The 13,398-nt window shown below is 42.9% G+C and overlaps 1 protein-coding gene across 1 annotated transcript in view; it reads right to left on the bottom strand.

The window, feature by feature from the left end:
• LOC121611979 (dedicator of cytokinesis protein 3-like) overlaps positions 1–13,398 on the bottom strand; it is a 97,132-nt gene that overhangs the window by 62,460 nt on the left and 21,274 nt on the right. The window contains exons 4-5 of the mRNA XM_041944727.1: positions 8,049–8,104; positions 2,484–2,580 (exon numbers count right to left, since the gene is read on the bottom strand). Of these exons, the coding sequence (XP_041800661.1) occupies positions 2,484–2,580; positions 8,049–8,104 (153 nt within the window). The remainder of the gene's footprint in view (positions 1–2,483; positions 2,581–8,048; positions 8,105–13,398) is intronic.

Genomic DNA, 13,398 nt, shown 5'->3' with positions numbered 1-13,398 from the left:
GTGTGTGTGTTGGTGTGGGATAGAGAGAGTCACTCTGCCTTTCGGCTCTCTGTCACCAAACATCCATTTACTGAGAATTCAGTACATCACTGTGTCTGTACGCTGTGAGTTCATCCAGGTGTCACTGCACCATGCACACATGCATGTGTGTGTGTGTGTGTGTATGTGTGAGTGTGTGTGACAGAGAGAGAGAGAGAGAGCGAGAGAGATGCCTGGACTGTGTGTTACGCTCTGTATGTGCATGTGCATCCATACATGTGATTCCCTTCATCATAGGTTAGGGAAATGCTGTGTGTCTTATTCAAAGAGTTGATACAACATTAATTTTATATTACTGAACAGTCTGATATACAGTATGTAGCAAGCTGTGTGAGGTCGTAGTCTGTTGGTGCTCAATGTGATTTCTCCTCTTAATAATAATAATTCAACTGTAAACTATTATATCACACTTTTTAACTTTTGTTGCCCCTTCTGACAAGCCAGAAGATCACTTAGAGCTGGTGTTTATCTGGTTCCACAGTTCACCCATTCATATACACCCAGTTCAGCATCCTCCATCCCTCCCTCATCTTTTCATTGTTTATTGTCTTGTGTTTTCTTATTTTTTTCCACATGGATTTATCCAAACACACACTGTGTATATGTAAGTCAGTCGTTCTTTACTGTCTATCCCCATATGTGCATCCTTCCAGCTCCTACTGTAACCATAAGCTTAAACCAAACATTAACATTAAGCATTAAACCAAGACATCACTCTAAAATGTAATGATTTACATTTAGGGGGCTCATGTTGCCTCCACATGTTCAGTCACACAGTCTGACTGACAGCTCTGTCATCAGTGCTTTCAGGAGCATTTCTATCAAACCTACAGTATAATGACACATGTTAATAATATAATAATGCATTTTATTGCTATTGTCAAACATTTTTAGCTTGAGTCCCAAAGAAGTGGACTTTATCTCTTCTCAGGAGCCACGTGGTGTTTCCACTACTGTTATTGGGTGTAAGAGGCAGCTCAGCGTTTCTTTATTATCGAGAATGAAAAAATAACCTGTTAGTCCATAATTGGGTGAGTATTCATTGCTTCAACTTTAAATGTTAAGGAGATGACTCATCCCTGAGTTTATACAATAATAGAGACTGTCATTTTTATAATAACATAATAATAATAATTTAGTTGTATAGCAGCTTTCATTTAAATTTACAGCAAAGAAAATCAAGTGCACCAAGTGCTTCACATCAAAGACACAAGAACTGAGGAAGAACTTCACCTGGTGTGCACCAATCAGCACGTCTGAAACAAACGAGTATAACAGAGCCTCCCAGTTTCCTGAAGGACACAGATTCACTACAGCTCTTGATTAACCGACATAAGCCTGTTTCAGCCGACCCCAGAACAGAACATACATAGGGTATTATCTGTGCTGGAAACAACCTGAAACTGCAGCCCAAAGAAACCACCCTGTTGTGGTGCTGTGGGGGTTAAAAAACACAAACCACAGGCTTTCATAAAGAGAACATAGAAAGTAAACTCAGCTGAACAGTGGTAATAAAATAAAGTTAAAAATAGAGCACATTTTTATACATGCAGGAAGTGTGAATAGAAAGGATGTATCACTTATTATGAAGGCAAAAGAAAATGTAAAATTTAGCATGTAAAATAATATATTGTTCAGTGGTTAAGGAACTTTGTAAACTTTTTCTTTTTGACACTCGACAGACTCGACAAAACCCCCAAAAAAGAAAAGGAGGGTAAAGATTCAAAGGTACAAAAACCCTGAAAACAAAACGTCGACAACCTGTGGCAGATCTTCAGCTCTTTACCAACCTCAAAGTGTCAGAGGGAGACATCTTTAACACGGGATTAAACCGCTAAACACACACAAACACACAAACACAGCAGCGCAGACGCACAATGTCGAGCACAAAACCTCAAAGGAAAGCACAAAGTGAAAAATATCGTTCTGCATAATGCTGCGGGTTTCTCAGCACGAGGACAAGAAATGAACACTACAAGCAAATGTGGAATGCTTCACATATCTGAGGGAAGACTGAAAGCCTCCATTTGTGCAGCTGTCTCTCCTTCTAAATCTTAACATGTGATCTACTGGTGAGTGAAAACGCCCCACTGATCGACATAATGTGGACATTCAGAGCCGTCATCCCTGCAAACATTACCAAACATCTTTAAGACACATCTCTGTTTGACAAACTGACTGAGACGCAGCGAAGCTGAAGTCATGGAGTGCATGCATGTGCACAAAGTTAGCTTCTACCAGCAGAAAGGCTGATGAATTTATGAAGGAGACTGACTGTTTGACTGAGTGCAGTCAAAGTGGAAGGAGACTGCAATGAGAAACCCCCCATGTCCCATGAAACGTATAAATAATGAGGTCTTCCAAGCTACTACTGTAAATCAATTCTTTATGGGGACGTTATACGATGTAATACGATGTACGAGGTAATATTCTGAGCTTCTTACCACATAGAGCTGCTTCCATAGTAAGGCCCACTCCTGTAGAGTTGACGTCACCTCGGTAACAATGGGGTCTTCGAGAGGCACCACAGTCTCATGTGGCCTGTACAGGGAGACGGCAGAAAAACACACACATGCTTTAATCACAGACACCGAGTTTAATGACTGCTGACACCGAGTTCAGACGACCACAAGCAAAGCACATTTAATAAAGGACACAAAGAGCAACGTGTCCAGTATAAATCTACTTTTAACAGCAAGCAGTGAACAGAAACAGACAGGGAGAAATCCAATAAACAGTTGACCTTGTTTGTTGCCTCAGACTTCGGTCTGTTGTGCTGCTTCACAGACAGTTATGCTTCAACAACGGTGAATTAAAGTGAAATGTGTCGAAACTCGTCAGAGCAGCAGAGGTAGAACGACCCGTTCACAGCTACCTGTCATGTGCTGGTTAATCAGAGAACCCAGTGATGTGATGTGTAACCAACGCCTGCTCACCTGACAGCAATGCAGTCATTATTACTGATATCACTTACATCTGGGTTTGACAAGACAGGACCGTCCGAAAGGTCTGTCAGCCATTGACAGAGGATGCTTTTTTTTTTCGAAAACTAAAAAAGTTGAGGTATGAGGTGACGGTCAGCTCTGAGGATTTATTTGGGAAATGATGAACTTTCATAACTTATTCCTACTCACCAAAGGTCATTCTCTCTCTCCTTAGTTTCTTCTTATTTTATAATCACCCCTCTCACTAAATACAGCACATAGCTGTGACTCACTGGACACATTTAAAGTGATCCTAGATAATAAGCAAGGGGGCCATTCAGCATCATTAGTTGTTCATAATAACTCTGTACTGTACTTGAATACTTCTTCCACCACTGTCGCATTCAGACTTTGCCGCCTTATTAACGTGCACTCGCTCCATCACGACATTCCCGACCTTTAACGAAACAAACTGACGTGTTGAATATCTTAAAGAGAAGCACAGAAACGACGGCAGATAAAAATAACTACCCTCTTCCACGGGGAGTTTGCGCTGTTAGGCGCCAACCCTCCAAATGTTTCCAAAGTGAGTGAACGAGCGAAGCACCGTCATCGCTCGCTAGCTCTGCGCTTCCTTTCCTCCGCCTTCATACATCAGGTTAAACATGAAGGAGATTGAAAGCTGAGTCACTGTCTCAGCCCTGGAGTCAGGAATATTAGAGCACCTCTCCCCTCTCTGTGTCGCCCTCCCTCTCCTCCCTCTCTTCTATTCTTCTCTCTCCCTCTCATAACTGATTAATTAATAAAAGCGGCGCTGGATTAGCTGATCTCCCAGCTGAGCCGTAGCTGGCGGCCGCCTGGTGATTTCACCCACATTAGTTACACTTGTATCTCAGACGGTTCTCCTCCTTTTCCCCTCTGTTCTACTTTTCACTCAATCTAATCTCTCCCTCCTTCTGCTTCTCCTCGAGTCTTCTCTCCTTACCCCTTCTCCTCTAATTTCGTCCATCTCTCTCCTCCTTGTTTCCTCCTTCTCTTCTCTACCTGCTGTCTTTTCTCGCTCTCATCCTTCCAGCTTTCATTCTTCTTCCTTTCACCTTGCCTCACCTCTCTGTCCTCTCGTCTTTCTTCCTTTTGTGTACAAATGTGCGTCCATATTTTCTCAAAGCACCTTCTGATTGTCTCTGAGCGTCTCTCTGCCCCAAGCTGACACTTCTGTCCTCCATCAGTCTCGCTCCACCCTAACATTTCTCTCTCCTCCACCCCAGCAGTCTCTTCTCATGTAATTCCCTCTGAGAATAAAACATTTGCATAGAGAATTACAAACACTCTCTGTCTCTGTTTTCAAGAAGAAAAGTGAGTTTTGGGAACTTCTTTTCTTTTCTTGGTCCAGAAAATAATTAAAGCCCACAGCTGCTAAAAACTTTAAAGCAGTTTATTATTCAGTCTCTTGACTTTGTTTCACCACAGATCCAGTCTTGTGATTTCATGACTTTTCATTGCATTGTGTAAAACACAGTCAGATCTTTCCATGATTTTACCAGTATGACATTATTCTGACATATTTATCTCGGGACCTGTCAGTTAGTACAAATACGTCTGAAAGGATCTCAGATATGCTGAATGTTTTTATTCAGCCTTTATACCTTGAATGTTGTCTGGTAAACAGGACAATATATTCTATTTTCTGATATGATTCCTGCATTAATCTTTCATTTGAACTTCACTGTAAAGTGACTGAGTTGAACTGATCAGTCGATGTCTGCGGCTGGACTGAGGTCTCAACACAAAAAGAGCTCGAGCATCAAAGATGGTGACGCTGGATCTGATGTTAGAACAAAGCTGATCTGTCAATCACAATCTCAAAAAAATCACTTTGACTTTTAAAGCTTCCTTGTTCATTCACATCCACGTGAACCGAAACACTCACGAGTTGATGGTGAAAACCAAGTAATGATTCATTCACGTAACTCTGAAAGTATAGATAAGCTGCTAAACTGGATATACAAAGTTGACCAGTTGAAAAACACAACTCAGGCAAGAGAAACATCCTGTATTTTATACATGCAGGTGGTGTGTGTATGTGTGTGTAGCTCAGTTACGATCTGATCAGTAGACTGCAGACCACATGTTCTGTGCAGATAAGCCATCATATGTTCAGTTATGGCTGCAACAGTATTTACGACACTGCACGAACGCACATCGATATGAATACTTTTTTGTGTACATGGAGAGCTTCATCTACACAGGACAAGAAATAAAAAATGACTCTTGACCAGAAGTGTCTTAATAGTTTTGTCCAACAATGGTTCTTTTGCAGTCAAGCTTTGGACATTCTTGGAAACAACAGACAAAGATACTTATATGATCACTACAAACACATACTCGTTTCTTGTGTTGTACGAGCTGTTGAGGAGGAGACACGAAGGAAAAGGGGCATATTTACATATATTTATATATTATTTAGAAGGTGGATGTGAACCCTCGTCTCTGGGGCTGAAGTCACTGGTCAAACACTTTTCACGTCTATCCATCCCAAAAACTTCCAGCCATCGTAAACTAATACCTTAATCCTGCTCTGCACCTGCATGAAAACAACTGAAACAGCAAAGTGACTAACTGCAGGTGATGGAGCTCACTCAGGGAGCAGTGGACTTACAGGAGGACGTTTGTTTAGGGGGTCTGAGATGTTTGAGGTGTGTGTACCTGGGTTTCCTTCTTTCATACCTGCTGTGTGTGTTGTTGGATATGCCTTCCACATGCATGTTTACTGCCGCTTGTCTGTGTGTCTCACTGTGTGTTCACAGGTTTATTTGTCTCTCTGGGTGTGATCCTGAAGTGCGGGGGTGCTGCTGTCTGATATTTATAAATGTCAGCTCTCAGAGTGTATTTATCCTGCAGAGAAGCAGACAGCTGGCAAAGCGTTCATCACAACATCCTGACAACCTGACGCAGTGTTGAAACTGGAGGCTGCTGCACGTCTGTGTTGCCATGTATTAACTCCGCGGTGATGTTTGGGCTGACAACACGAACAATTTAAAATCAATAAAACACATTTTACTGCATGTTGCACTTACATATAAATACCCACGTCTCACTGTGATGACTTACACTAATGAGGCCCTGAAGATGACTGGCAGCTTCCAGAGTATAGAGACTGCAGGCGGCACAGAACAATGAGCTAAAGGAAAGGATTTATTATAGGTTGTAAATTTGTCAAACTACTTTAAATTAAATTATGTGCACTCACAGTACATTTCAACCGGAAACTTTGTCTATGCACATTTATTTTCTCACATCCAGGTTGTAAACTGTTGAAAAGATTAATTAAAATCACTGGGCCATTAAAAAGAAAGCAAAGGAATTGGAGGTTGAGGAGGAATAGTGCCGCATATCCACCGCAGAAGAAGAGAAAGTCTGTGCTCATTGGCTAATACTTCTGCTGCTTTTGGGAGGCTCTCTGCCATCCGGAAGGGTCTGCGCAGGGCAAAATTCATCTTTTTTTGATGTTGGATAGCTAGTCTGAAGAAGTGGAATATACCTCCATCGTTTGTTGTTTTGTCTGGAACAAACAGCAGAGGGTCCAGGCTGGACTTAAACCCGAGCCGCTGCAATAAAGACTCAGCTTTGATGCATGTTAGTATGCATTCTACCAGGTGAGCTACCTGAACGCACTCTGCAAGGTGAGCTACCGGAACGCCCCAACATTTACTGACCTTTAATTTAATCTAGCAATGAGATTGTAATATAATAATAAGTATGTTCATGCTCTCTCTCACACACAAGCACACACCCACACATATGACACACATGCATGTATCTATGCTCCTCTCAGATCTACCTGGTCAATACTCCATACCTTGTATTTGCACCAGATGCCTAGATTCAGTAAAACACACTCCAACTCTCTCCACTGCAAACTCTCGCTTTCTTTGCCCTGGAGGTCTACTTGAAACAGTAAAGGATTCGCTAATTCCAATTAATTTACTCTCCCTGCCTTTAATTAAAAAACTCTTATGCAAATCGAGCCACGCTCTGTAACTCTGATTAATCTGAAGTTAAAAAAAAAAAAAAGCTTTTCCAATCATTATGCAAATGTATTAAAATATGTACTCTTGAACTTGGAAGGGAATCAGAAGCGAGGAGGCTCATACCTTATTTAGAGAGAATGGGTCTCAAAACAACAGATCCCAACAGAGAAGCAGATTTCATCAAATTAGCCCCTAAATGGCTTTAGCTAGAAGAGGAAGAAAAGGCCTCCCAGCAGTGTGGAAAATGAAGTATACTCATCTGTGGCATCGTCCCAGATAGACGACTGCGACTTAAGCTTGCATTGTCTCACACAATCAGGTCAGTGTTGAATGGCACAAAGACGCTGACACACAAACACTGTTGCTATTAAAAACCAGGCTCATATCCTGTGTGTGACGCTCACACAGTGCACCCCGCTGCGTCTGCTGTACGAGGCACCATGAGCGCCGTTTCACCGCTTCTTATCAGCAGGAGAAAAATTACCAAAAAGATGCTGCGTCAAGGCTCCAGAGGCTGAAAATCGATTTGGAAAGACGGAAAAAGGAAGGAACTGAGTGCTAATCTGATAAAAGGATCAAGCTGACGGGGCTCAATCATCGTTTCAAACTTTACATTAGATATGATGTAGCGTCCCAACACGCCGCGACCTGACACCATGAAAGGAAAGTGAAAGCAGCAGCAGTGTGGAGCAGCTCCAGCTGTCTGATCTGAAACAGACTGTGTCCAGCTCACTGCTCACTTTATTACACTTACATCACATTCTGCATGGTTTCATATCCACCCCATCTTTCACCAACTTCTGTCATATTCAGCTGATTAAATGTACAGTATCAGGCCTCGTCTTTCTCTCTTACAAAGTGAACTTGTGGCTGCTCGCCTACAGTCACTTCATCTTTATTTAAAACAGGTAATATACACGTAAGGTGCTACTGACATCTGTGTTACACAAAAGACAGAAAAAGATGTGAACAGGAAGAGAAAAAAGACTAAGGTGTGTGGAAAGAGTGAGACTGAGACTGTGCTCGGTGTAGTTTCACAGGCTGGTAAACTCACCCTCGGTTGGTGACGATGGCTTTCTTCAGGTGAACGTAGCTGGCTGGGAAAACTCCCTGGAGAGACAGAGACAGAGAAAACAGTCAAGAAAGACAAAAAAACAGCTTCAAACCATCCTTTCTGTGGTTGCACTAATGAGGAGATACTGTGCAGTTTGTAGCCACATGCGCCACAAACAAATGAAATGAAGGCACCCTGCACATCTTCAGGAGCTGAGCGAGTGCTGCCACCTCACCCTCTGCATCACTTCTTCTTACAGCGCTATGTGATTACAGCATGAATATAACATTCTCCACTTTGGTTGATGGTTTTTCAAAGACAAAAATGTCTCAATTTGATTTTTAATGTGCACATAATGACATGTCAACATTATGTTTGCATTATATGCTTTTGAATGCAGAAACCTACAGAACATCCTGCTGTCAGGCCACTAAATTCCAATCAGTGTTGCTAGTTAGTCTCAGAGGAGCGACATAATTCTGGTGTACATTCTGTGAAGTGCTGTCTTAAACACTTTCCATAATGCATTGTATATCTGAAACAGTGTGACCAATCGGTCCTTTCTGCCTCCTCTCCTGATGCTAGCACAACACGGATCTACATAAGGGGCAGAAAATGGAGGGCTGGATTCTCCGCAGCTATTTCCATGACTAAACCTAACTCCTTAATGTCTTTCACAGTAATCCATCCAACATTCGACAGCAGGGGACTAACCGGCCGAACGACCTCGCCATGCTGCTAGAGCGGCTAAAAGGGTTAGTGAAGCTCTTTTTACCAATATTTCATGTATGTAAAGTTCCCTCCACTACCCCCCCAACCTGTAACACAAGCAGACAGAACAAGCTAAATACAAGTAGAGTGAAGACGAGCGACGTGCGCAGCCCTGCTACAGCACATGCACGGTGTCTCAGAGGTGCACTGCTGAATAATTCATGTAAGGCACTGTGAAGGTTATAATGGGAGATGCTAGCATGCTACGCAGGTCGCTTCACTTGGTTTTCATATGACTGCAGCGCCTATTATAAACACTCACACTGCAGATACAGTAGATATATAGAAATACCTTTTCTTGGTCTTCACTCACTTTACCTGTTTTACAGAACAGTTTGGAGTAAACTCCTCTGTTGGATGTTTGTGTCTCCACTCATTTACTGATGACAGTACACCTCACTTGATGTGCACTGGCCACTGCGCCCAGCAGGCACTGTGCAGAGCATACTGGATTTCTCTCTTGAACATTTCTCCCTGTTAGGCTCATTATTTCTCAATTTATCATGAAAAACGTTTGGTTGCATGTTTATATAACATATGACAGGCTAATTTTCATGGAGAACTTGTCCGACTAGGTTACTGTCAAATTAGTTTATTTTCTCTTTAAAGCTGCAAAACAACAGATGTGCGGCACAGTTTTCACCCCAGGTCTCTGACAAGCCAATCAGTGTCTCTGCAGCATGTGTGGCCCCTGCTGTGAGGACCCACTGACACCCTGCGTGGTTCAGTGTGAAGGAAAGTGCTGGATATCTCTATCTGAAGTATAAGTGTTTGTTCTTGGTCCTCCTACTTAATCTTTACACACTTCACACAGTCTTCATCAAATGTGGCAGTAAGGAATGAGGACTGAGGAAATATTTTATGCGAATTATGAGTGAAGAAAATGAAAAAATAATGTTGAATTAACAAACTGTAGCTGGTGCTGCAGATGTCTACTGAGACAAACCTTCACACTGGAGGGATTTTATCCATATTCTACTACATGTTTCAGTGAGGAGAAGAGGAGCAGAGAGGAGGGAGTCTATTTTAAGATTGGACATGTTTGTGTGTGTGTGTGTGTGTGTGTGTGTGTTTGTGTGTGTGTGTGTGTGTGTGTTTGTGTGTGTGTGTGTGTGTGTGTCATGCTTGGTTGGTTGATCCTAAATGAAAACAACCTTCTGCACACCGTTGTACATGTTTATGTGTGTGTGTTAGTTTCCTACTGATGTGTTCCCTCAGCTGCAGAAAATGTAGGTACAGTATTAGCTTAGCTGCCAGCACGTCTGCATATGTGTGTGTGTGTGTGCGTGCGTGCGTGCGGATGAAGATGTATGTCCTATCTGTGCTATGAAAGCGCAGCCTCCGGCGCTCAGGAAAGAAAGTCCTCCTGTGCCATCATGCATAATAACCCTGCTGTCGTTTCGACGACGTTTCAGCTGCTTCTCCTGTCGACAGAGATGTTTTCTGCCAGCCTGTCAAAAGACCTTTTAGGGTCAAACATCGCATAATAAAACACAGGGGAGCACCTGCGGGTGTTATTCAAGTGTGAATGTATTTTTGGAAGAGACGGAGGGTGTCGGAGAGAGACCTATAAAGGCGGGAAGAAATGAGAACAATCGTGCTAAGGAGAAATGGAGTAACTGTGGTGAGCCATGCGTTTGACAGGAGTGGTTCAGAGGTGCCGGCCCAGCCTCCAGGGAGCTCGCTCAATTACCTGTCTGCCCAGAGCCGTGAACACACACAGTTTGGAAACAGTCCTGTTCCAACTCTTACCGGCCTCACAACCCAGACTACGCAGGAACTGTCACCTACTGTTTGTAGACATAACATTCAAACCCTGCAGGTCCCTCCTCCCCGGATCAATACCACAGGGAGCTCACGCCCCCCTGACCCTGACCCTGACCCTGACCACAGTTACCAGAACACACACACAACACAGTGCACCACCTGCAGCTTCACATACCTGCGCAAGACAGCGGCTCAAGAGTTTGGGTTTATCATGTGTTAATGGAATTGTTTCTATAAATGAATAAACAGCAATGCTGTGGTCGGATTACTGGCTCTAATTAGCCAACGAGTTTAGCCGTCTTCAGCCAAGCTCATTAATATGCACATCAGTAGACAACAATTATGTGTCTAGTTACAGACAGCAGTCAACAAGCCAACAGCAACATTAACTAACTGCCTTTGTGTCCACTCAGGAGAACTTAGACAAGCTTCAGACACAGATTACAGCGTCAGCCTGGTCGCTACCTGTCTATAAAGTCCAGACCTCACCTGCCTGCTGTTATTGGCTGAATGGTACAAACCCACTGCCCAAAGGCAGCCCAGAAACATCCCCAACCCAGCAAAGTAACAAGAAAATGAGGAAATACAGGCAGAGGGCAGGGTCTCTGCGGACGAACACCCCCCCCGCACATCAAGTGGGTCATGTGATGATTGACAGGGATTCACCTTCTATGAGTCTGTACGCTAGTTTTTTAGGAAAATCCTGAAAGGTAGACCTATAAAAAAGGCTCCACCTTAACCAGCTACAACAGAAAAATGCTAATCCACAAATGTAATATAACTCTCACAGGAGCTGTTTCTCTCAGACACTCTGAACTGCCGGAGCCTATAAAGGTTGTTTTCCACTGCTGTAAAAATCTCCAATTTTCTCCAACCGATTTAATGATGACGGTAACTTTGTTATCAGGAATCAGACAGTAGATCAGACTGAAACACAACAAATAAATAAATAACTGGTGGATATTGAGCTCGGAGACCCCTGCAGACTCAGAATTTGCTAAAATGTGTTTTTTAGACTAATTGGAGAACACAGATCATTGATCCCCAGTATCAGGCCTAATGCACAACACAGCTCTCTGTTAGCAGCCTCACTGTTTCACAGCCACGTCTCAGCTGAAGCGTCTGGATGATGAACTACATGAAAATGAGGCTGTTTTTGCTGCAGTGGAAACAAACACTATCATATAATCCTCAGAACCATCTTTAAATCTTTCTTCTATCTTATGGCTTTTTCTTAACTGATGCTATTCGTTGTAATTATTTCACCTTGTTTTATAGTTTGGATTTTACTCACAACGGAAACGTGCTGCAAATGAAAAAACATGCTGTAGAAAGCAAAACAAATCCACTAAAAGCAAACACGCTGCAAAGACAGAAATAATGCAAAAACACACAAACTCCAGACAACACAGCAGACGAGCTCCAGGCTTGTGTCTGATGCGTGAAGAAAAGTGGAGTAAAGAAGTGACAAGACATAAAAAGGTTCGTATTCTTGTTAAAGTTGGCCTTAGTCTATTAAAATTTTACAACAAAGCAACAGCAAGCAGCCACTCTACTCCCCTTTTCTTCCCGCATCAAAAACAAACACTCTCTCGTCTGGTGTTTCCCAGGTCAGAAATCAAGCTGTTCCACTTAGTGCGCCCCCTGGAGGCCTGGAGCTCTTCCGCTGTGTTGTCTGGAAATATAGCGTCTTTCTTTTGCATTTGTTTTCAGAGTTTGTGTGTTTTAGACATTGCGTTGTTTCTGTATCTGCTGCGTGGTTGCTTGTGATTTATTTGTTGTAGCTTTCATTTGCAGCACGTTTCCATTGTTGGATTTGTTCTGGACTTGCATGTTTTTAGGCTTCCGCAGAGCGTTTGCCCTTGTCGGCCACTGCACATATTCTCTAAAAAATGTGTCCGAGTTTGATACATAACTCTAAAAATGTGAGTGCAAGAGGAGAAAGAAAGAGACCGTTCTGATGTCAAGTTCATTTTATAAAACAGGGTTGCTGTGATAATGGAGACATCAGATGTAGACCAGATAGTATGAAACAAAAAGAGTGTGCATGGGGAAACACACACACACACACACACACATACACACACACACACACACACACACACACACACACACACACACACACACACACACAGTACATCTTGTTCCTGTCTCTGCTTAGTTAGCTGTGACAACGGATGGTTGTTAACAGGTCAGTGCACTCAGAGCACCTCAGGCTCCTCTCTGATGCTACCTTGCTCAAAGTGTGAATGTGTGTGTGTGTGTGTGTGTGCGTGTGTGTGTGATGGGCAGGAGGTCATAGAGTTTGAGCTGTTCCTAATTTAGCTGATGGTGTTGAAGCACTGGTTCACTTAAAAAGGTCATCTCGTCAGAGAAAAAAAGAGAGAAGAGATGGAGACAGAGACAAAAAGAGATGAATATAAACTCCTGTAAAGACAGACAGAGAGACAGACAGAGAGACAGACAGAGAGACAGACAGAAGCAGGATACAGGATACAGGCACAAGGATTAGTGAGGGAGAGAGACAGAAGAGAAACAAAGCTGCAGTAAAAATGTCATCCACCCACAAATAGCGGCCTCCCTCTGGACCGGTGTGCTGGAAGTGCAGTACGTCACCTTGTTCTCACCTGTGTTTTAAGGGCCTTCCAGGGGCCAATCATTGTGACACTTCTGAGATATGACGTATCTCAACACGAGTCAAAGAAAAAGAAGGAACACTCTTTATGAGAGAGACGTGCAGTGGAAAATCAGAAAAAAAAGAAATAGATGGAGAGGAAGACTGGGGCGGGGGGATGATTATAATACAGAGACA

The sequence above is a fragment of the Chelmon rostratus genome, chromosome 2 (genome assembly GCF_017976325.1).
Source record: "Chelmon rostratus isolate fCheRos1 chromosome 2, fCheRos1.pri, whole genome shotgun sequence".
Lineage (NCBI taxonomy): Eukaryota > Metazoa > Chordata > Actinopteri > Chaetodontiformes > Chaetodontidae > Chelmon > Chelmon rostratus.
The sequence above is the reverse complement of the archived record's forward strand: the minus strand, read 5'-3'. Positions and strand labels throughout refer to the sequence as shown.